General features: G+C 31.7%; 1 protein-coding gene across 4 annotated transcripts in view; it reads left to right on the plus strand.

Moving 5' to 3' along the window:
- Nucleotides 1–26,756, plus strand: part of LOC106680884 (inactive rhomboid protein 1) — a 388,358-nt gene that overhangs the window by 178,789 nt on the left and 182,813 nt on the right. For 3 of the 4 annotated variants that reach the window (XM_014420878.3, XM_014420879.3, XM_067047841.1), the window contains 2 exons: nt 22,306–22,401; nt 24,035–24,187. In XM_014420878.3, coding sequence (XP_014276364.1) covers nt 22,306–22,401; nt 24,035–24,187 — 249 coding nt within the window. The remainder of the gene's footprint in view (nt 1–22,305; nt 22,402–24,034; nt 24,188–26,756) is intronic. The other variant, XM_014420880.3, reaches the window with a different exon arrangement.

Consider the following 26,756-nt stretch of genomic DNA (forward strand, 5'->3'; position numbering starts at 1 on the left):
CAATTTCTCTCATAGTATAACATGATTCCTTCCTATTGACAGAATCGTATGCAAATTTATAGTCTATTAAGAGTAGGCTCATGCTGTTACTAAACTAATTCATTTATTTCATCATTTGCATGAGTCAGCGAGAATATCTGATCAATGTTTGACCTAATGGTCTAAATCCTCCGTAGTACTCTTCGAGTTGTATTTTCAATTTGGATTTCGGTGGTTCTACAGGCTTCCTTTGTGTAGAGTTCCTCCTAACTTCAACTATTTTCAAAACTTCGGTTTGATTTGTGCTTGGCCATAACAGGGGCACGTAGTTTGTCTCGAGGGTATTGTTCATTTTCTAACCTTCTGCTGCGAAACCAAACTCTGAAATTTCTAACGGGATGAAAAACCTTTTTGACGGACTCTGGTAGTAAATCAGATTTTAATATAAATTCAAATCGTGGACTCATGTGATTCGATACGTCTTGCAGGCGTAGAAATGTTAACAGTTGTTTTCTGTTTTTTTATTATTTGCGAGCGAATGGTATAATTGAAAAACTATACAGCACGAAATCGTTTCACAATTCCTCCAAGAAAGCGTCATCTAATAATCTGGACCCAAACTTTTTTTAATTGTTTTATTTGATATGCCCACAGGAAATGAGGGCGTATCAAATCTTCATCTTCAGAACTAAAATTAGAAAAAATTGTTGCGAATTATTAAAATGATAGATAAAACAACTAATGTAAATTGAAAAGTATATGAATAAAAAATAATATAAAAATGTAAAAAGGTAATAATTTATAAAAATAACAATAAGCTTAAAATATTTTTAATACAATTTAAGATCTCTACCACTCCTACAACTATCCAATATATTTTACTGTATCCCATGCTCAATCCCCCATTATATTTCCCGTTAGATTCGTGAAATCAAAAGTTACTTGAAAAACTTATTTACCAACATAAATACATTATAAAAATCGGTAACCTGTTTGATTCAAAATTAGTTGAACACAACATTTCACTTAACTACTCATTTCATTATGATAATCCCCCTGCCCTCACTATTTTTCTGAAACAAGAAAAATTTACAATCTCTAAATCTATATCCATCCATGTAAAAAAATCCTTGTTAGTTTCTTATATGGAACTCATTTATCAACTGTTTTTTATTGGGATATAACTGATTTTTAACTTTTCTTTTTTTTACATCTTTGAATAGCAGTTAGATTTGATCTTATTCCCATGAATGTTTGATATAATAACTATATCGATCTAGAGGATACACATACCATTTATGGTTAAACATTTATATCTATTTATTCGTATAAACCTTATCTATTCTATTTTGCATTATATTTATAACGTACCTATAATGTCGTTTAGAAAATAATTTCACCTATAAGTCAGTAAAGTGCCGGATAATTGTGCAGTAAAAAAAAGTCAAAATCGTGCAGGAAAAACACATTTTGTACAATAATCTTCATTATTGTTTAATTTATAATATTAATTCTTGGAATACTTACCTAACCTTATTAAAATTAAATCAAACTCATTCAATAGTCTCTATATTTATAGAAACATAAAAAACAAAAATCTACTCTACTTAAAAATTTTGCCCATTATTGAAGATCTGTGAGGAACTTATTGTATTAAAAGATTTTATATTCTGATTACAAAGGCTAGAGCTCAATTTTTCCACTTCCTTAAACTACATCAAGTTTAAGTTTTATACGAAATAAATAAGACATTGTGTTTTAAGGATTATATAAAAATATTCTTCCAATCAAATTTCCTTTTTTAATTTCCTCTAAAATTCGCATTTCCTTTCGTTAAGCTTCTGATGATATATTCCTAATACATAATTAATTATAAACCTAACAGTTAATAAGTCAATGTAAAAAACTTTAAAACGTTTGATTAAAAAATTTAGATATATTCAATTTGATCAGAACTTGATCAATTTATTTTTTTTTGTGATTGTTAATTAAATTAATATACATAGGTAATGTAATATATAAACACACAAATGAAAATAAAATCGAAATAACAAGCTAGTTTTAGAAAGACTTTTTGATAGTTACCTGACACCACTGATTAATACTACTACAAGAATATTCATCACTTGTGTTTACTTGGTTTTTTGTATCTTTTTTTTTTTTATTGTATTCAACTCTTCTTATAGTAATCAATGCATTGCTTTACCTCAAAATTTTAAACTCTAAATCAAATGATAAAAAAGTAATAAAATGAATAAATATTCCCATAAAAACTTGTATGTGTGTATAGAATATTGAGAAATATAGTTCAATCATTATTTAATGATCGTTAAATATAATGCAAAAAAAAAATCGAAATTTAGCCCAAAAAGAGAAAAACGTGCAATTTTGTCAGAAAAACTTGAAACGTGAAAAATTGTGGAAAACCTCAAAATATGAAATGTTGTGTAGAAAAAAATTAGTGTTATTAGAATGTCTTTTCCATGATTCTAATTTCAAAGTTTGGTGAAAATTGAAGCTAGGGAACAATTACACAAAACTATGTCCCATATGAATGAACAAATAGTTATTAACATCATCATTAATTTGTTTTTTAAACATAAACATTTATTGACGATTAAACGAAAAATATTCTTAAAAATACAAAACAAAAAATACTGTTTTTGCTTTTAAATGCGAAGAGAATCATTATTTTAAATAATTTACAAATTATTTATCTCTCCACTCTCCGTTAATTAACTGTATTATTACAATGGTCTCTTCTTTTTTTCCAAGAACAATAATGAAATATTATTATTTATTTGTTGTTTTTTTTTAAGGAAGTCATTAAAACTCATTGTTTGTTTCATTTGTATTTGTTACGGATTTTCATTTGTTTTTTTAATGCTAATTAATAAAACAAAGTAATATTTAATATATTTCATTTAAAAACATAATTATTTATGCATTATAATTTATACGGTATTTCATAAAGCATTTTAAATTTCTTTGTTTTACAATATTTATTATTCATATAACCAATTTTAATTGTGTACAGTATAATTAGTAAGTATTAAAACATATTTCTGTCTCGTAAAAACATATTTTATTGTATTAAATAAAAATACGTTAAAATCTTTTTAATTTAATTTTCTATTTTTATTTTTTTCTGTTTAATTATTTATTTAATCGACAACAATGAACAAATTATATTTTGTCTAAAATAATATTTAATCCAATTACAAAGATAAGAAGGGCGGATTATAGAAAGCCTTTGCTAATTCCTCAAAAAGCTCAGAACGATTGATGGATAAATGGGAGGAGGGATTGGATTCATCTACTAGGCTTCCTTAAGCTTGTTATATTAAGAAATATTTTATGGAAACACCGTAAAATAGTAAAAAGGCACGATTATAATCTTAAGTATAAGTTATTATGTATAATGATAATAAGCGGTCGAAGGAAAATCTTGTGTCTTTCTAGGTAATAATCTTAACAATATATTGCAGCATATATATAAAATATATTGTAGTAACTATCTTTTGTGTAGGCTTGTCTACCCTGTGTCATTTTCGTAATGTTTTCAGTTAGTCCTGAATGCACGCTCTCTAATGCCAAGAGCAAATATGAAATACAGCAGAACTGGTGTTGCACTCTTTGTTATTCTGTTTTCTCTCTGAGCCTGTGTGTTTGGACCAGGGTGGGCAATTTTTCTATTATTTAATTTTTTAATTTTGTCCATTGGGCAAAATGGACAAAAGGAACCACATTATTGATGAAGGGTACTTGCAAAGACAATAGGCCAAGATTGCTGTCGGTGGTAAATATGTGGTAGTGCACACCGCACTGGGGTGAGTAAATGCTTTTGAAATTATAAATTGGCTAAAGGATACGGTTCTCGCGTACCTCAAGTTCCGAAAAACCACTCGCTGGGAAAACCAGATTGAGTAAAAATATCCATAACGAACCCATTTTACATAAAAGCATACTTATTGCATCTAAAATATCTGGATGTAGATTTGTGATCTGAATCTGAAGAAATTCAGCAGCATAGAAAGAATTTCTTTAAACTCTATTTATATACAGTACTATACACGAAATATACTGAAACTAGACAGGACTTCATAACTTGTTATAGCGAACCGCATGTCAAATCTTAAAATGAAAAAGTAAGAACTGAAGATGATGAGGTGATAAATTAAAGGAAAAAGAAACTGAAGATGTGAATTTGAATAATTAATAAATTAAAGGATTCTGTGTTGTGCTATTTTCTTATTCATTCTATTTCTTTTTTTTATGTTATGTAAATTTAAATTGCATGTTTGGGTAATAAACTATGCAGTAAATAAACACTAAAACACTGATTATTTTGTTTCACTGTTTTTTTTTGTTGTTTTTTTTTTTAATTCGGAAGAAAGCTATTGATAAAAACAGTATTTTTTGTTATATTTTGTCTAAATGATCGTTATTTATTGATTTTGTCCAAGATGAATAAAATTTTATATTTTAACCACAGTAAGAAAAATCAAACACCATGGTATGGACCCTTCTTGCATCAACTTCCTCCATTTTACATTCTGACGCCTCGGAAGACTATTACTTTAGGAAATGTAGGAAAAAAAGGCGAAATTTTAGTTGTTCTCGAAATTTCTGGGGCATTACCTAGTTTTTTTTGTTTTGTTTTTTTATTTTATCTTAATCCGAATTACAGGTTCGTATCCTTTCTAGTCGGTGGCTTCACAACGTAAATAGAAAATAAAAACCATGTGTTTATAGTATTTTGCTTTTACCTCTTAAACTAAGCATCTTTTGAAGATGAAATTAAAACTAAAAGATAATTAAAGTATGGATTTATTATCTCTCACTTTCCACTTACCTGCGACGCCGTTGGTGTGATTTTTCGCGAGCCATTTAGTTTGGTTTCATCTATATTTAATTGACTTTTATAGAATAGTTAGTTACAGTCATGTGATTTATGTATAATTAGCTAGTTCTGACTAATTAAATATCTAAGGTATCTATATTAGAAGGTAAGTAGTTCAGTAGGTAAGGTAGCTAGACAGGAGATGAATTGACAAGATGTGTTTACGAGAACTAGTCGTAAATCCTCGCGATGGAACCAGCCCTTGGGCCGTGAAGGGAATGAGGAAAAAGTATAGGAGGAATCCGAAGAAGGCAGAGAGAAATAAAAGTATGATAAAAATTTCCAAAAATAGTACTAGAATGCACTGATCCCACTTTGTACATTGTTGCTTACTGTCTTCAAATCTGAAAAACTTCCTGACGGGGAAATTCACACTATGGTTAGCTAAGTTTGTGCTTAGTCAACTGTCTGGTCTACTAGACCCCATCAAGAGATACTACATGTAAGACGCTAGCTTTTAGTGTATCAGATAAAATTGAAAATGAAAATGACATCTATTGTTATCTTTATTGATTAAAATTATAAATTTAGAAATGTAATAATGTAATAAATCGTTTAATAAAAGAAATAATACATATATCAATATACAATTTCAGTGTGATGACTAGTAGTTCACGTTACGGCAGCCAGGTCATCATGTCGGCTCGTAACAGTTTTGGCGTCAGCTACTGGCTTAAATTTACTTGTGTCTGGATATTTTTAATTTCTCGGTTCTTCATTAATTACTTGTTCAGTTAAAATATCGCCTTAGTTAATTAATAGATTTGTTTAATAATATATGTTCTGTTGTATCAGCAGTTCATAACTCATAAGTTAATACAATTTTGTATTTATCTTAAACTTCTTCGTTATTTAATTAAGATGTTATGATTGTTTATGAGTCAGTCTTTATAGCTTCACCTTTACGTTTTATTTGTATGTCACTTTTCTACTATTAAAATCGCTTTTCTTGTTTTATTTATTTATTAGTTTTTATATTTTCAGTTACTTTACTTAATTTACTTTACTATGGAATTAATGTATGTCCCATTACGCTCTTAGATAGTTTATCATATATGCACTGTTAACTTGATTCATTATGCAGAAATAAAAGCTCAACGGATGCCGAAATCAATTAATATGGTCGAAATCAATACATGGAACCTGAACGGCCTCTGGAAGGCACTATTGCTGCCAAATAGGTTTTCGCTCCGTCCTAGCTCTTGGAACCGGGCCAGCCATAACTTAAGCTTTAGCCAATGACGTGCCTCATACCCGGCTTGCATAATAATCGATGTACTATATCAGGATTCATGTACCGCATTTATCTGCTATTATATATTCTGAGATTCCGTTTCATCACATAACATTCATCTATTTATAACAATTACATCGGACTAAACTTTATTGAATATTCGGGTGTTACGTATCCTATATACATTTGGAAAAAAAGTTCGTTTTAAATATATATTTTTTTCTTATTATTTATGAAGCTTTAAAATTAAAACGATAGTAACTGGATGGTTAAAAGAAAATCGAATTTTTTTTTAAATTAATGGACAAAATAATGGACTTTCGAAATATATTTTCGCTCCTCATGAACTCCTCCCTATTAAGGTAGATGATTAAAAAATTGAAATGATGTTCCATCTTTTGGTTGTCTTTAATTTTTTCTCAACTCCTTCCTCCCTCGCCTTATTGTATATTTTTTTGCGCCTTTAAATGAATCAATGAACGAAAATCAAAGATATTTTCGATCAATATGGAAAAAAAATCAATCTGCCTTCCCTGCTGCCAATTCCCGAGACCACATTTTCATTTCAGTTGTAGTCAGTTATTTATTCTCATTTCTTTCAGCTGTCGATCGATCGATCGGTGCTGACCGCATCACGTCCTAAAGTAATCTTCGGATAAGAATCAGTAGTATGTGGTCAAAACCACTTATTTTCTATATTGATGCAAGTTTTGAATTATATCCTTATGCTTATGTTATTAAATTAATTTTCCACTTTGAGACTCCCTGTGACAAAAAATATCGTACGAAATATTAAGATGTAACATTTTGCTTAACATTTTTTTTTTTTTTTTTTTTGCAAGACGTATGATAGCACATTTGTTTATTTATTTATTTGGAAATTAAATTAGAATTGTAGATTATCAAAAAATCAACATTAGTTACTTTCAGAAATAAGTTATTAAATAAAGTTTTTATAACTAACCAATGTTTCAATGAACACACTTGGGGGTGCAGTTATCTGAATTAAAATAGGTTAAAGATGCATAGATTGGAGAGATATAAGCAAAGAAAATGTTGACAAAAAAAAAAGAAGGAAATAATAAGAATTAGAAATTAAATGAAATCAAATAAAGCAAGAATGCCATGGTGAGAAAAAGTAAATTCGTTAGAGAAGGTCAAGGACGACAAAATAAAAAAATATTTTGTTTATAATCTAACGTTTATTGCTGTTGTAATTACTTATAGTCTTTAAAATCCAACATCAAATAAAGTCTTTTATGGTAAAAATATAGAATAAACAATATTAAAAAACAAAACAAAAATCCTGAAGCCAAGCCTTGTAAGGAACCAGGATGACCAGTACTCCTATTATCTTTTTCAATCACTGATGCATCCTATTGGTTATTTTTTATTAAGTTATATGTTCTTCTAGATGAGATTCATTGATGTAATTAGGTATAGTGAATTTTATTTCATTATATCTTTATAATGGCGTTTCGCGGCTATCACCCAATCATCGGGTATCTGATTAAATATATCTTTTAATATCACATTTTATGTTTTCCTTATTAGTCTCAACTATTAACAATAAACATATTACTGTCCATTAAATAAAACATTAATTATTAAAAATTCTAACATAATTATAAATAAGGATGACTCAACTGTAATATACCTTTTTGAACCATATTCAAATAAATATAAAAAATTTAAATTTGGAAGATTATTTTTCATTCACTATATCTAGGTACAATTTCCTTGTACTCAGAGATTAAAAATCACGTATTAAGCCAATCTTCAATCAAGCTCGTTTCATAATAATTTTCACCACATTAAATGTAATTATCTGCTTTATTTTCCATGTCTTCAAGCAGGGCCTTGTTTCATAATGAAAAGTAATAGTATTAGTTCATAGTACAAGTGAAGAAACTAGTGTGGTAATAATACTAATACTTATTTTTTTCATCATAGAGATGACTATTAGTGATATTACAGGAGTTAAAAAATACTAAAGTACAAGTTACTATTCTACAAGTCTGTGTAATTGAATTAAGATAAATCTACAAGGCTAATAGTATTAATTTGTACTTTATTATGAAACAGGTCCCAGGTTTCTCATAGTATTAGTTCCTCTTGATCTGAACTACAACAATCCTGTTTGATTGCTTTTCGTTTTCTTACAATGATCAATTTATTAATCTTTTTCTTTTTGATTTTTGTTACGCTTATTTTTCTCTTCTTCCTTGCTTTTTATTATTACAATATGCTCGTTTGAATTCAAAAGCTTACTAATCATTTTTTGTGGAATAGGAGATATATCTTTTAGGATTTGAGATGGTATCCTATTGTCATTATTCAGTTGATATTTTTAATACTTGTTCATTTTCGATTGTTTCCTGGTTCAAGGTTGTTATGACCATTTTAAACTGAGTTCATACAGCCGTCTCTTTTTTTTTTATACGAGCGAGATGGATATATAAAAATTTAATGGAATAAAAAGGTAATTGGTCATATTGAGGTTAAAATAAAGGTAGAAAAATGAAAAATTACCAAAAATTGTTTATGTCCTAGTTGTTGATAAGTTAATGATGACAGTGCAATTAAATTATTTACAATTTAAATAAGAATTAGTTCTTATTAGGACCGAAATAGGTTAATCTTAACTGTAATATATTAAATCTAGGATGAATCCCCTGCAAAAAGTTTGACAGTTGATGTGATGATGTAAATAATAGTTTAGACAGTCCCTGATGATGGCCAGGTTGGCTGAAACTCTGGACATTTGGAGTTATAAATAATGATATTGAATTTAATTGAATAACAAAATTTATACTCACATTTATGTATATTTTTTAGACAGATCTATGGTTGGTTAAAACAGATAGTTTCTTTAGTTGACGCCCAGATGCGCTCGGGGTCGGAAATTTTTGTTTTTTAAGTGCCAAATGATTCGAGTGACAAAGGGCCATGATTGATAAAAATTAGAAAATAGTTTTTCCGACTTTACTCGGAAAATATTGCCCAATGTCCTATTTATTGGTATTGCGATACTCCCTAGGTACACAAGAGAGGAAAGTAAAGGATGATATAGACAGAAATGTGGATATTACAACAATTAAATTAATATTAGGATTATTAAAGAAAATTAATAAAAATTACATGGAAAAAGTATAAAAAGATATGTGAATTAAAATTAAAATAATAGAGAAACTATATAAGTAGTCAGTTCATGAAGCTTGAGGTGATTTATAGTTAACTTAAATTATTTAAATTTGACTCAGATATTTTCTTGATAATGTACAATAATAATTTATATGCAAATAAGAGATATTAGCCATCTGTCCGTGATCTAAAAATATATGCTTTGATAACTTTCTTCTGGTTCTTGTTTATGTTCCTTTGGTCGCATAATGCGCGGTTCGTTGAGCAAGATGCGTTTGAATTATGCATTAGTGAATTTGTTTGCCTTAGGCGGAGACAGGGCTCCTGAGTTTATCCTTCTCAGTCACCACTGTTCTTAACGCATTTTTTCCACTCTTTGCAAAATATCGAACTAAGATGCGCTAAGAATTCCCACCTTCTGGTGCAATTCTGGTGAATTTCCACCTTCCTCAGTTGGTTGAGAAATATATTAGTCTTCATTAGCAGTGGACATAATATAAAAAGTATTGGATGTCCATTATCCTTCTAATAATCTAAAATATCTCTATATTTTATCTACATCTTTGTTCGTCAGCTTAAATGTATCACATATTTTAAGATAGTAGCGTATTAGTGTGTTGTTTTAGTTCTTCGGTACATTAATTGAGGTATAGAGAATCAGGATGAATGCACTATCTTACATTTTTGTGAACATTAAGTTTAAAAAGTCATTGTATTTCATGCTATATGTTTGTTGATTTCCAAACCATTCAGGAGGTATAACCACTTTAACTGATTGTATCATGATCACAAGTTGATAGTACGATAGGGTTCTTGGTCACTGTAACACCGCTAACTGCTAATGTAAATGCAAGGATTTTCTATCAAAACTTGCCTAAAGCTGCTTGATGGACACTGAACAAAAATCCTCAAAATGGTTTGCTTCAGAATCTCGGCCGGTAAGGCTGAAAAAAATTGGCCTCCACTAAATTTGAGATTGTACGTTTCCTTCAGATACGGGGAATTCAAAAGTCAAACTATTCGATAAAATAATTTCCAGAATTCAATAAAATTTACGCGAAACCATGGCAACAACAATCCTAAATTTGTATACAAATTTGGGTCAAATCATTCAAACCTTTATAGAAATATAGTGGTAAAAGTAAATACGTTAAAGAATGCGAGATAAGTCAGTTATTATAATAATAATTATTAGTACTTTTTAATGTGACTTATTTCTTATGCTGTCCAATCCACATGTGGTAGCCCCCTGATCAACTGAAGTCTTTTTTTGCGGAAACAGGAAACTTAATTGAAACTATAACAATCACTTTTTCTTGGGGAGGTCCCTAGACCCAGGGCATCTAACTGGTACAAGAGCCGGGAAGAAAAAAGGCAGTTATCCCCCCCCCCAATTTTTTATTACTTTAATAAAAGCTATCTATAATTACTAATCAAAACTGACGAGTCTGCCAAGTATAGGTAGGCTGTTACAAAACCTTAAAAAAACATTATTTTTTCATTCAGAGCTCTATATCTTAAAAACTGCCAACAAAACTAGAAAATCTAAAAGAACATTATTTAAAGAAGAGTAAATTTGCTGAAATATTAGCCTTGATAGAGCTATTTAAGTCCAATATTTCTCGAGATATAGACTTTTAAAAAGTAACATTCCATAAAATTGTACTGAAATATCAGTAGTTAGTTAATTTATTTTGAGAAATCTATATCTCAGTAACTATGTTGCGTACTGATGTATATTAGCACTCAAATTCAAGCTAAATAATTGTACTATAAAGTAGTTTATGACCTTTACCTTCTTAGGAATAGTAGTGTTTACGATATTTGCTAAAATAAATTGATTTATAGTTGTTCGGACAATAAGTTTGATTTATGAAAAACTTTATATCAGAAACCATTGGATGTACAGATGTCTGCCAGCATTCAAATTAAAATTAGTTAAATTTATTATAAAATAGTTAATAATGTTTATCTTTGTAAGAGTAGTAGTTTTTCAAAATGATAATTCAAATGATATTTGACGAAATATACTCACAAAATGTTAATTTCTAGTTGTTCGTATAAAATGTTGGATTTTTGAAAAAATATATCTCTAGATCCATAAGACGCAAATATGTCTGCCAACACTCAAAATAAAGGAAATTTAACTTACTATAAAGTAGTTTATGACACTTATCTTTGTAGGGGTAATAGTTTTTATGATATTCACATATGAATATAAATTTGTCGAACAATGATAAATTAATTTATTTTAGCGAATTTCATGAAAACTACAACTCCTACGAAAATAAACGTCATACACTACTTTATGGCTCATTAAACTAGCTTTAATTTGAGTGCTCATAGACACCTGTACGTCTTATAGTTCCTGAGATATAGATTTATCCAAATAAATTAACTAACTACTGATATCTCAGTACATTTTTATGAAATGTTGTTGTTATCTATGTCATCTCTCCGACAGATTATTTCAAGTAAATTACAACGGCGCTTATTCATCCCTATTCCGTCAGTCTGCTGGTGTACCTCAGGGTAGTATCCTTGGTCCTGTACTTTATACGGTTTTCACAGCTGACATCCCTCACCACGTACGCCGTTGACACAATCTATTTTGGGTGAACAATGATCCTTACATTGTATCCCAAACCCTTGAAGAATGGTACCAAAATTGGAGGATTAAAATTAATTCCAATAAATGCCACCAAATCACATTTACCTTTCATCGTAAACCCATGACCTCTTGCCCTACAGCATCCTTTAATGATACCCCACTTATTCCTGTTGAACAGATCCGTTACTTAGGACTAAATCTGGACAAACGACTGACATGGAATCCTCATACAAGACTGAAAAGACAGAAAAGTGCTCGTCGATTTCGATTATTACAACATTTACTAGGCAAACTGTCTAAATTGCCAATCCATTACAAAAGACTGATCTACATGACTATTAGGCCTATCTGGACATACAGAGTTGAGCTTTGGGGCTCCACTAAACCTTCAAATTCCTCCCGAATCCAATCCTTACAGTCCAAAATCCTTCATAAACTCCTTAATGCTCCTTACTTTGTCACAAATCAAGTCATCCATCATGACCTCAATATTCCATATGTTGCCGATTTAGCCAAAACCAGATGCCATTTCTTCCATGGAAAACTTCCTAACCACCCAAATCCACTTGTTTCTAACCTGGCTTCTCCTTCATTACCTAATAATCCTCCTAGACGTCTGAAGTGAAGATGGTCTCGAGATCTTCTCCTCTAGATATGTTATTAGAGTTCTATTAATGGGTAGATTCTTCACATGTTTGTATCATGTCACTATGTAAATTTACTTGTTGCATATATTTTATACAGTTGTAAATAAATTATTTAAAAAAAAAAAATGTTGCTCTCTTAGATTTTCTATCGTTGTTGGCAGTTGTAAAGATGTAGATCTCCTAATAAAAAATTAACGTTTTGCATTAGCCGCCATTTTATATTCCCCCTACCTATACTTAAAAAAATAAACTAAAAATAACTGCCTTTTTACTCCTCTTTGGCTCTTGTACTAAACGATTGCCAGATTGTGCAGCTGAACACCTTGAAGGTTGTAATCCTGTTCATCTATAGATCTTTTCTTAAAATTCATCGATCAGTTGCAAAACCTCTGTAGCGAGAGGGAGCAAGCGGTATAGTAAAAGCACACCAGAGCGCTCCACCTCGAGCCTCACCGAAGCTCTCAAATTTATAAATCAGTTCATTTTGTAAAAAGACATTGTCATTTTTGTATATTAATAATTTCTGTACATACTATTTAGCAATATCTATACAATGAATAATAAATGATAACAATGCAATGCACGAACCTATCTCAAGCAGACATGTACCGACCGCTTCTCGGTCACAGCCGCATAGACTAGACCTATAAATAAGGGACTCGAAATCCCCCTATTCGATCGTAGATCCACTTCCTTTCCTGGGTCTAGTCATGGCACAGGTGGCGTATACACTGCTTGAGATAGAGAAGTTCATTGCCAATCTATGCTCGCAAAAGTTGTGTTTTTCAGTACGTCCACCTATGACGATGACCTATCTACTCTCCTTCACTCCAGCAATCTTAGTCCGTCGCTTCATCTCGGCAACTAAGATTGTAACCTAATTCCTAACGGTTACACTGGTCCGTCCGCTTCATCTCGGCAACCAGTGTAATTTCCCGTCTCTCCCCGGCTCTAGTCCGTCCGCTTCATCTCGGCAACTAGAGCTGCACCTAGCCTAATCAGCTTACTGGTCCGTCCGCTTCATCTCGGCAACTAGTAAGCTGGCTCCTATCATGACAGTTCTAGTCCGTCCGCTTCATCTCGGGAACTAGAACTGTTATTCTACCTCAGACTCTCTCACCTAGACCTCCTCTACCTGCGTCAGTGTCCAGGGCTCATCCTCTGGCACGGCCGTTCCTAACTTATAATGAATACGCCATGTCGTGGGCCTTCTGTAAAGAGATATCAGGCTGGAGAAATCGCCTAAGACAAGACACAACCCCGACACCTCCTTCTCTACTCCCTTCAATGGTTTTCTCTCCTCTCCTTAAAATCTATTGGGCCTTATAACTATTCTCCTCCTACTTATTATATATATCCAATTAGGTAGATTTTATCTGTCCCCACCTCCCACCTACAAACATTGGATTGCACAACATTTCTATGTATCTATGGATTTATGAATTCCTTCATTCATTTAGCTTTAGTTGCATTTTAGTCACAAGACATGCAGTAAATTAGACTTCAACTAACTTCTTCCTAGTTTATTAAAAATGTTTTTTATAATGTTGATGTAACATTTAATTTTAAAGTAAAAGTAAATCGTAAAATATTTACTGTTGTTGTGTCTGTTAATTCGTCTAAACGCCAGTGGATGAAATCTGATATATGCATTATGGGACCAACTAGATACCAGCAGCCCGCTCAAACCCTAAAAATTTCATTAAAATCATATTAACGGTTAGATGGATCATGTCCAAACTCAGATTTAACTGCAGACAGATTGACAATGTTTTTCTCGATGTTTGAAACGTAAAATGCAAGCCAAAATATTTGTTCTGTCGACGTACTCTTCTCAATTTTTTGAGGTTGCTTTTTTTTCTATTCTTCTCTCTTTGTATGAAAAATATTTTTAATAACATCAACTTATACTAAATTATCCAACGGAATGTAGTCCACGCAAATGGATACAGCAGCAATTTTTATGGTCACAGTTAATCAGCGTCCTAAAAAAACATGAAATATTTAGAACAATTCTAAAACTTATGAGATCTCTTTCTTCCTGGTCTCCATTTAACTGGAATACATTCTGTTTCGTAATATTTACTCTCGTTCATTTAAAAAAGAGACGACTAAACAAAAAAGTAATCAGAATTAAACTTGCAGGTAATTATCTCTTCTTTAATTTATTATAAATTGATAAATAGAACAATAAATTGAGGTTACAAAGTTGAAATTCACTTAAGGATCCTTAAAAACATATATAAGCAAATTTTCGAGACTTTTCCAAAACTTTTTACCAACATTCCTATCTTTTACTTATTTAACAGATCTCAATTAGACTGTGAACGGTTGGTTGTTCATAAACCATTCCCTGAAAAAAAAAATACGTTTAAGTATTGGTTAATTTTGCTAGAAAAAAATGCATGATTTCTATGCTAGAAGAAAAAAAAATAGAAAGATAATAATTTGTTGAACATTTTTGTAATTGCTTTTTGTATTTATGGGAAATATTAGAGGACACAAACTTGACATTTGTGAACTGTGCCCCAAGAAAGATAAATAAGCAAATTTTCAGAACTTCTCCAAAACTTCCCAGGTAAAAGTAACGAAGGCCTGAGTTTATAAACCTCTTTCAATAATTAATCACAAATTAAACTAGTAATTTATGAATTGAAAACTTATTAAATTTACCCACAACTAAAACCGATTTTAATTCCCCCTCCTGTTATAATTCTACTTTTGAAGTACTTTACTAATTTATAAGTTATATTATAATTATTATTATTATTATTAATTATAATATTTATAATTTTTAATTTCAATATTTGCCATTAATGCGATGACCCGGCAGATAGCTGCACTCATGCCCAGAAGACCACGCTCTGGCATGACCCGCTCCGGAGGACTCATGATGACCATCGACTGTTTGGAATTGGAAGCTGGTCAGGAACTTTGGCATCAACAGAAGGACCTGTACTACTTACTGCTAGAAACGACTTGTTGACGTCTGGGGAGCAGGCTGCCCTCCTGGCCTCAAGCTATGCAACGACAGATGCTGATGCTTCTACAACACCTGGGAGGTCACCGAGTATAGTGAGAGACCATCTTCTCCACCTTTAGCCAGCTGTAGTCGGTACTACGTCGCACTAAGGGTAACAGGGCGTCTGGGCAGGACGGGGTCCCTAGTGTACTATTGAAGATGCTTCCCTGGAAGGGTAAAGCCTTCAACATTTTCAACTCGTGCAAACGGATCTCTTACTTCCCAACTACCTGGAAACTACTGGCTACTCAAGCCGGGAAAGAATGGTGACAGTCCTTTGCACTACCGCCCGATCAGCCTCCTCTCGCATATGGGCAAGTTCATCGAACGGCTCCTACACCACCACCTTATGGAGAACTGTAGGAAGCCGATGTTCTACCCCCAAGCAGATTGGATTTAAGAGATGTATCGGTTGTGAACAACATCTGGCGAAGCTTCAAGAGCTCACCATAGTGCAGATGAAGAAGAACTGTGCGACGGCATTCATCTCTCAGGACAGCAGCCAGGCCTTCCAGAGCGTGTTCCACCGGCTCCTGCTCCGCCGACTGGAGAAATTCAAGTTCTCCGCTGCTCTATGCCGACTGATCGGAAGGTATCTTAGTGGAAAATCTTTCACTGGAGGCTTCTCGCCTCCGTTCCCACCACCTGCGGAGTCCCTCAAGGCTCTTTACAGGGACCTCTTACTACTCGTCGTTTGGCACCAGTAGTTGCCCTCAAGCACCCAGAGGCAGTGGTGGCAGCCTATGCAGACGATATCGGGATCTAAGCCTCAAGCATGAGTCTACTTTCGGACTCATGCTTGAGGTGTAGATTGAACCCTTGAACATGCCGAAAATGCTTCTGCTACCAGCGTAACTGCACTGAAGAGAGACGGCGTCAGGGTGAATCCTGCGAAGACAAATGCCATTGTCAGGTCCTTTCAGAAGGGCAAAAGAGGCAAACTCCCCCAGCTGTTCGCAATGGATGGCGAAAGCCGTATTATCTCGAACACTATCTTTACCTCGGCATGACACTTGACAGGCATCCTACCTTCTCCAGTCACGTCGGGGGAGAGACTCAAACTGGTCCGGTTGAAGTCCTACAGGCTCTACCATCTGCTCACTTCACAGCAGATCTCACTTCGGCTCAAGGTGAAGATTTACAAGGCAATCATCCGCCCGACTCTGTTCTATGGTACTCCGCTTCTGGGACACCTCTTCAAGGACACGCTGAAAAAGCTGCAGAGTTTCTAGAATTCCCTCCTTCGGCAAATAGTCCGAGGAACTTCACTCCAAAGAGCCAGGAACAGTGCTATCCATGATGAGCTCCAGCTCCTTGCAACATTAACCCTTACTCAATAATCACGAAAACATAATTGTTAAATATTGTATTACTTTTTTATTGTGTAGTGTTGTGTTATTATATATTATATATTTTAGACCATGGTTACAGTGTTCAAAGAGCACATTTACACTTTATTTACAGATATATAAATTAAATGATTACAAAACACTATATAGAAAAAATGAAACATTAAACTTAGAGAAAAATAACATCGAAAGTACATTCATTCCTATATAAAATCTTTACATTCAGCCTGGGAAACTCCTAACCGAGCTGCTATCTCAGCCTGTGAAGAAAAAAGCAGGACTCCCTGAAAACTCGTCGCTAGACTACTCATTAGCTTGGCATAATGCTGGTTTGAACTTTGGATATATGGAAAATATTATTTAACTACAGAATTATATTAAGAAATAATTATTAGCAACTACAGTGAATATTTTGGTTCTGTTATAAATCGTAGGAAGCATACTATCTTTAGTCTTTTTTTTTTTCCAAAGGACGGAACGGCGATTGTTTTCCAAAGTCCTGGAGATGACAGCCCTGCTATCAAGTTCCGACAGTTGGTGGTAATCGAGCGTGCTTATATCGAAGAGGAACGATTCTTCCGTCGTCCCCCCTTCCCGGCCAGTCTGCTGCTTTAATGCCCTGATAGCAAATAGTTTTAGAAAAAGCAATGACAGAACAATTAAAGCCATTGGATAAGACGTTCTATTTCCTTCAATGTCATATTTCTTTTAGCACTTGATAATCCATAATTAATGAGCTCGATACTTTCATCATTGGAGTGATCAAGGAATTGTATCATTTCATCCTGTCTTAGATAAACTTAACAAAGCCAAAATAGAACATGGGTTGCTAAAGGCTGCTGTAGCAACAATCATTAGGGATACTTATTAAAGAAATGCCAACAAAAAGGAACAATTTTTGCAAATACCGAAAATAGCAATAATAAATTATTGTTATATTTAAATACTTTTAAAAATGGCGAACAAGTGGAATAAATGGTTTGGCTATTCATTATTTTGGATTTTAAAAAAAATAAAAATTTGTTTTTCAATTTTAACTGCTCAAAACTACCGGTTATTACAAAAACCTATTTTCAATTTTTTTTTCAAACAGCAAAGCAAAAATTAAAAAAAAAAAAGTAAGGAAAATAGGATTAAACGTTTTTTTTTTTAATTAAAACAAAAAATATATACATACGATTTTGCTGTTTAAAATAACCGAATTATCAAGGAATCATTTTTTTAAGGTAGCATAAATGATATTTCGCATTTTTTTTGGATTTAACGCGTAACTCCAATAAAATTCTTAACTCGTAATAAGTGGTTTGAATGATCGGGTTCCACAACCATCCAATGCGTATTTAAAAATTGGGTTCCAGGAAATGTTACAAAAATACCAAGGCCTGTTCAATACTGACATTAATTATTTATTTTTTATTATCTGCCTATACACTACGGCTATTTTAAAACTGTACTGACAGCTCATTAATAGGATATGCTCATCTACCTCGGTTGGTGAGTGAACATTTATGTGAAACTTGTATTGTCAAGAACTAACGCAATCTTAAAATAACATTTGGTAGAAAAAGTGTAAGTATCTCAATTAACACCTAAAAAACCTTTTATGGTACTATTTTTTTTTTTACAATATTTCAAAAGTTAAATGGACTTTTAAGAAATATATTGTACATTTTATTATCAATTTACACAATTATGATCCTTTTTTCCCTCAACTTTTATTCTTTGAAAATTCTCCAACGTTTCGGCCCTCAGGCGATTCTCAAGGATAGAACCTTTAATATTGATGCCATATTTTTTTTAAATCACAAAATTGCAGGCTAATTGCCCTTTGTCTCATATAACTTTTTTAAAATTTATATTCTAGATTTAAAAAACTTTTTTACAACCAACTTCCCTCTTTAACTTATATTTATAACTTAAAAACAGAACCTACCTTCAACAGGTTAGGACTCTGTTATCTTAACAGTAAATCCATCTATCTATAAATATGTATGTTATCTAAATATTTTTTTTCTTATTTTATTTTTTAAAGAGAAAAAAAGGATCAAAATTGTTTAAATTGATAATAAACTGAACCACTCTCAAACAATTATATAAAAAATAATTATTCTATATTGTACTTGTTTAATTAACAAATTAACTGATTAATTAACAAAATTAAAAAATGGTTCGAATTGGTGAAAGATTACCGAACAAAAACAAATTCTAATAACATATTACGGACATAACATGATGACAGGAAAATGTCCCTTATCCCCGCATTTAGTTAGTTCACACACAATTCTTAAGGACATGATATTAGATTTTTTATTTAATTTTTATCAGAAACGAACGACTGTAATATAAACCTTAAATGATATTAAGGTGATATTTAATATGAATTCTTAAATAATGTTGACATTCATATTTTGATAACTATAGAAATTTTAAGTCTGTAAAAAGGGAGAAAAACCATGGCCTTTGGTCCAAAAATGTCTTTAAATTTTCTAAAGTATCTATGTATTCTTCTTAAAAACTTTTTTTTTTTTAAATTAAACTAACTTATTTAATATTAATAAATTATTAATTTAAAAAACTTAATTTAATAACAGTATATATGTATATTTGTTATTTAGTTTTTTTAATATATATTGATATTTACAACTGTATTAAAAATATTTCAAATAAGTAAATGTGATGTGAGTTATAAATTGGCATGATACAGTGGAAAATCTATCTATGACAGACTCCTATTACATTTCTAGAGTAGAAGAACTTTTTAGATGCCTAGGAGAATCCTCAAGTAGTGAAGTTCTCCATCATTATCTGATAAACCGCAAGGTTAGAAACAAGTGGGTTGGGTTAGAAAGTTTATCATGGAAGGATTGGAATCTGTTTCTGGCCAAATCAGCAACATATTAAACATTAAGATTCTGATGGATGACTTTATTTGTGGCAAAGTAAGAAGCATTAAGAATTTTGGATTGTTAGCATTGGATACGAGCGGAATTCGATATCTATGAATCTTTTATAATTACTTGGAAGTTCAGAACGTTTGTCTAGTAAATTTTTCTCTAATCTGAATGGCAAGCAGTTCCCTGTCTTTTCAGAGAGGATTCCAAGTTAGTCGTTTTTTTTTAGTTTTAAATTCTTGATTTGGTTCATTGTGAGATCTATTAAATATGCTTCAAGAAGTTTGTAATTTTTAAGATATTCAACCAAACTTCTCCTGAAAGGGTTGAATCCAATAAATAACTGCAAATATATAATTCTTATTTAAGGAGTAGATCGAGCAATTTATTCATCGGAGCGTGATCACTATGATAGCCAATATTGTCTCCTCGGATGATCAAAAAAGCTCTCACCTTTACATATTTGTACTTCATAAATAAGCATTGTTCTCTATCTTTTGAGGGTATTATTAATTATCTAGCCTTTTCCAGTTATTCTCTAGTGTACACAACTCTTGAGATTGTAACTTGTTTTACCGATTCTGATTGCAATCAGATTTTAAAACATATGTATGCCTTTTTTTTTTTTTTTATTCAATGGGCCCCCCTGGACCGTAAAACAGTTTTTGCAGTGTTTGAATATTTACCTGACAAACGTAGTTCGAAAAAACATCAACATAGAAAATAATTTTTAAATAAAATTAGGTCTGTCATCATGATTTCAGTTTTCTCGAGGTGGCTAAAATAGCTGTCATGGTTATAAAGCTGTTTTAAATGCACATTTTGCACATATATCGTCAAAACCGAAAAATAAAAAATTGATTTAGGCCTTCAGAATGCTTCTAAACAAAGAAGTGTCCCAAATTCAAATGAATTTTTCTTGAAGTTGTCTAATAATAAATATATAAAAAATCAATAAATAAATTTTTAAAAATTCATATGCGTGGAAAAAACGGAATAAGTTTAGAATACTAACGATAATGTCACATAGTAGCGAACGTAACAATGTTTGAAAATCAATTCAAAATTCTTAACTTTTGGAGATTAGAGGGTTTAAAATGTTTAAATGCTCATTTATGTGCATAATATATAATGATTTTTGTAATATTTTTTTTTACAAGATTCCTCCACTTCTTCCGATTGTGCGTATCCTTTTAATTGTGGAGGTCATGGTCCATCCGGAGGATCCGACTATCCTTTGGATTTGTTATTATTGTTTTATTACTCTTCTTTGCCAGTGGTACCCTTTGGTATTTCTGCCTTTTTGTGTCAACTGTAGAGAGGATCATTTCTCATATACATTAGTACTCACTTTACAGATGCATGTAGGCTGATACTGAAACATTAATTCCATAATGCAGAATTAAAAAAATAAAATCTGTACCGCTACAGACCCATGAAGGGTCAGGGGTGCAACAGTTTGTAAGGAAGTACTGTTACTAGACCAACGGTTGTGCAAGGAGGTGATTTGGTCAGAATCACGCTCAACCGCTAGATTTGTACCCAATTAAGGGTACCTAATTTATGGGGCTGGGGGACCACAGCAGGGCTCTAGAACCCACAGGGTTGACTCACGGCTATAATGTAACATGAAACAATTTTCTACCCAGTCGGATTCGAACCGAGGTCCTTGGAGTTAATAGCATCGTGCCTTACCACAATGCCATCGCGCTCCCATAATGCAGAGTATATGGGTTTATTGTGATCGCTTCTGTTATGATTGTCCTTCGTAATCCATAATATCCGCAATAAGTAAGAGTTGTAGAAATTATCAACTTCTGTAAGCCAACAGCCAAAATATTTAAATTCTTGGATTGTTATTATTTCCCAGCTGCCCAAGAATGGAGCTCTTACATTTCATGCTATGTTAATTGTTTGTTACTCATCTCTAAACCTCATCCTGTGTTCTCCGCCAGGAGCTTATATATCTTATATATAGCTTATATACTATTTGGTATAATTGCGTGGTTGTTGTCTTATTTTAAGGCATTCATAACTTAATAATTAAATACTATAATTAAGCTTTACAACCATTAATATATCCATAGAGTTATTTATTTCCACTGTTTATTAATACTTTCCAATAAAGTAAATCATTATTATCGTATATAATTTAATTCAAACTTCTAAAAAATATACCATTACTGAAATTATTATTCTTTTTGTAGTTATAAACGTTTTACTTGTACCTTTTATTCGAACTGAACGAATGAAAAAAATTGTAATGCATGTTTGTAATTTGCGATTCGTTCCGAAACAACATTTTACACTTACACAGTTACATTGTTGGCCAACCATATATTAATTGTATTTAATTGCTAATTAACACACGCCATGAAGTATTTCATATTTTATTCAGATTCATCTCTGTACCTCTTTATTCAGATTAATTTCCTAAATTAATTTTATTTTAACTATATTTGTATTAATTAAACTTTTTTTATTATCTATAACAAGAAGCTGATACAGACTTGGTTTGATTTCAGTCCCCAGCAGCATGCAAATCATAAGACTGATGAAGCCAACCGTGCAAGCTTGCTGTTGAGAACTGAAATCCACCTGAAACAGCCCATGCCTACGCGGTTAGTAAATCCCCCCCTTAATGCCGAACACTAATTTTTTCAATGTTTGTTGTTTTTGTTTAATTATTCTGTTATTATTCAAGAATATATCTTATATCATATAGAAACAATTGTACGGATTATTTGCCTAAATTATAACATCACAGATTACTGTAGGAGTATGCCTTTAAACAAGTATACGATACAATAAATATTATCCTATGAATAAAAGTAAATTTTAAAGACTAGTAATGTCAAAAATAAATCAAAAGATTAATTCTGTTAGTTAAAATACTAAGAATGAAAGAAATGTCTAAATAACTACAGGACAATATTACGGTAAATGATAACTCCTTATAAAATAAATGTCACAAGGGTTTACATTAGAATTGATACATGAAAAAGTGAAAAGAAAAAAGTTTTTTTTTTTATCTTAGTATACCTTACTTAAGTTTACATAAAATAAAATCTTTAAAAAAATTACATCATGAAGTTGCAAAAACACCCATTTGAAAACAATTAAAAAAAGTAATTATTAGCCAGCGCAGTGGCCCAGTTGTAAGGCGATATACCTCTAACTTCCGGGTTTCAATCCGGTTGTGGAAAATAATTATTTTCTGTTACATTTTAGCCTTGAGTCAACCATGTGGGTTATAGAGCCCTCCTGGAGTCCACCCACTCTCATAAAGTGGGTACTCTTGATAGGAAAAAAAAATCTGGTGGTTGAGCGTGATCTTGAAAAAATCACCTCTCGTATAACCGTTGTTCTAAAAAAAGGTGCTTCCATACAAAGTACTGAACCCATGACCTTTCATTCACATTATTATTAATGAGTAATATTATCTACTCCATTTACACTTTTTTTAAAATTTTATTATTATAATTATATTTATTTTAACTAGGATCCAATATTTTGGTACTGTGTACTCTTCTTTAAAGCTCCTATATAAATTAAAAATACAAGATGTACACTACTTTGTTAAAATTTACTCCCCGAATTTGTATAAATTGAGTCCCCGTATTTTTGTTATTAATATTTTTTCATGAAAAAAGTTGGTTCTCATTATAAACTGATTCATCCCAAACAAAAATTTTTGAATAAAAGATATATTAATATTATTATATATTTGCTTCTACTCAGCTATCACTGACTCTTCCGCTACGGGGTTCTACTGTATAGTTAAGACTAGAAGAGGGCTTTTCTGTTTAGTGTATTACGTAACGTAAGGTAGTAATTAAGGACATTAACTACCTTACTTTATTATAAACGTTGTTTTTAGTCGGTAGTTGGTAGGATAGTTTTAATTAACTATTGTCAACAGAATTCTGTATTTACAAGTGTAGGGAAAAAAAGAATCCTACGCTGTCTACCTACTATTTTTGAAATTAAACTAATTAATACTTGTTTCTTTAATCTGTTTTTGCGATGAGAAGGGAAATGGTTTTATACCGATACGATTCCTTTAAATAAATATAAAAAACTAGGAGTTTCCTCTCGTTTATTAAAGTTATTTTCGAATATTTGCAAAACAACAGTTTGTAGTTTCCTAGTATTAATACTTTTTTTTTTTGTAATGATAGAATTCTAATTTGCTTAATGTTATGTTTTATTATATTTATTGCTGCAATATAAACGCATTGTATGTCCCAACAGGTACGTAAAGACGCCGCCGATGCCGCGGGCGGAGGAGCCACTGAGCAGCCGAAGACAGGAGCCGCTGTCACTCTGCTGCTCCAACAACAGGCGCACACCACACCACATCCCCACCCACCATCCGGTCACTACCACCACCACCGCTACTATATGGTGAGTACCAATATAAATTCTGATTTATGAGTTCAGCTGTTTGAAGAAATCGTTTCTTTGTTTTTTTAAATGTATTTACTTATAAAATATCCGTCTGTCGAAGCCTTAGTGCAATTTTAATTAAAACATAAATACTACAAATCTTTCAAAAATACATAGGTTATATGCTTTAAAAAATCAACAAGTCAGTAATTTAATGCAATAATATGGTATTTATATTAAAAAATAAACAATAACATCCAACTTGTATCAAACAGCATTATAGTATTCATCCCACACATGTTAAATCTTTCCAGTGTATCCAATGCTACATAATTGCTAAGAACTCTCCAATTAGAGCCTTGAATAATTGTTCTAGACAGCAGGTCCGCTGCCCAAAATATTTTATTCCAATTTTCCTATACATATAACAGGTTCCCAAGAAGTGAATCATATCTATTTTCGGAGTTCCCTACAGTTATCGACACTATCATGCACCCATGGGTCTACACATAAATTGAACAATTCCTTTCTACAACGGGAAATCGAACGTAGATCAAAATTATCATTTGAATATGACTGTGTTTATGTGAATATGTCTCTGTTTCAACCGTACATATAATTGCAAAGAAAAACTAGATCAGATACGTTTCTCAGATTCCTTTACGCTCGGTCTAACTGACTCAATCTTTAGCGCAGATCGGCAATATTTGAAGTTTCGAGATTAACTCCATAACACTACTCAAATTCCAATCACTTTCAGTACCAATTAACATTGTTTTTTTATCATCTCTTTTGCTTGGATATAATATACGCGGAAACCCGGCTTCTCCAGAACTCTTAAAATATAAATTACAAAATCAACATTTCTTGAAAGTATTTTATTCGCTTCAAATTGTGACGGAAAATCCTCACTCAATATGGCATTTTCTATTGACAATTGCTCAATCTTATCAGAAAATATTGCAATATCGTTCTTTTTTGCCACTATTCCTTATTTTTTCCCTCAGTTTTTAATCTGTTGTCAATGAATGTACCCAACGAGTTCATGAACTGATTTAATAATCAATATTAAGTCGTGGCAACCTTGTCGAACTAAAAAGTATACAAATTATCCTTAAAGCGGTTGAATATGCAAGAAAAGGAGGCAAACAGTGTAAAGTAAATGCTGGATTTCTCTGAATATTTGCTATTTTAATTTTGTTCTTCTTTTCTTTGTAATATTTTAAGAAAGTGACATTCGCAGGTGGCACCTCTGGGATACGCTTGGGGCACCCCGGGGCGCCATAGCACCCACTTTGGGAATTGCTGTTCTAGAGATATCTTAAAAGAATTCTTAAAGTCAGAAAAAAAATATTCAGGTATCCTACAATAGAATGGCTGTGAGGACATGTCACTTGAACTGTACGTTATTTGTTTTGTTTTTTTTAATTTCAAAAATATATTGTCGATTTTATCTCAGTTATGAAGTATAACATCTTAAGCTACGACGTTTTATAGCATTTTCGAGTTTATTATTATTTTGAATTAGAAGAATTATATAGACTCAGTATTTGAGGGCATAAATTTTATCGTGATTAAAAAAAAAAAAATGAAAATCCGATTGACTATATTTTAAAATCACTGTTTGGATTTAGCAGACACTGAAATGGTTAAATTAATGTTTTCAATCCATTACCATTATGACTCTACTTTAGGTAATGTTTGAATAAGACATTAAAATATGGATTGGACATTGAAATGTAATATAACTAATTTATGCTTTAAAAATTATTAATAATCCGAATCAGCGAAAACATAGATGTTACTTTGAGCCAAAGATACCTAGAACTGAATACAGAGATGTAATTTCCATCTGGTTCTTAGTAAATGTGAAATGGTTTCGGTGCCATATCTCTCCGTCTTCATAGCCATAAAGTAAATGTTTAATAGCAAACCATGCAATGTAATCTTTCCCTCACGATTCCTCTTATGGTATATTAAATGGAGTATTTCTTCAAGATGTGGTAGAATAAGTACGAGATTTTTTTATATCATACTTGTAGAAATAAATATGTTTTGAGTGATTATAAATTTATAACGTAATTGATTCCAGGATTAATAAATTAACCTTATTTATAATAAATCTTATTCAGTTTTTCTATGAAATAAAAAGAAGAACTTAGAGATCGGCGTGGAAGATAACTGATTTAATATCTAGCAATATTCCTATAAATAAATTGTCGGGAAAAATTTACTGGTGTGGAAGAAATTTTCCATTTCTATAGACCAATTTAACTTGAATATATCTGGTTGAATTGTTACAATCACTGAGAAATTTAAAAGTCCTACATTACATTTTTATGACAATTGAGGCGTCATTAAATAGAATAAAAGAAACGCTGGTTTATTATTTCATTTATTTATTTAATAGTGTAATTATTCAATTCAGAATTTATTTTTAGTTTCAAGAATGAACTTTTTTTGTAATTTATAAGTTTGATAATAATGCAATGCTTAACAATATCACTCATATAAACAGTTCATCAGTATACTTTACCCCTTTTTCCTCCCTCTAACCTCTACAATTATGGTTAATTGTCCCATCTGC

Source organism: Halyomorpha halys, unplaced genomic scaffold (genome assembly GCF_000696795.3).
Source record: "Halyomorpha halys isolate HHAL.00 unplaced genomic scaffold, Hhal_1.1 Scaffold297.1, whole genome shotgun sequence".
In the NCBI taxonomy this organism is placed as follows: Eukaryota; Metazoa; Arthropoda; class Insecta; order Hemiptera; family Pentatomidae; genus Halyomorpha; species Halyomorpha halys.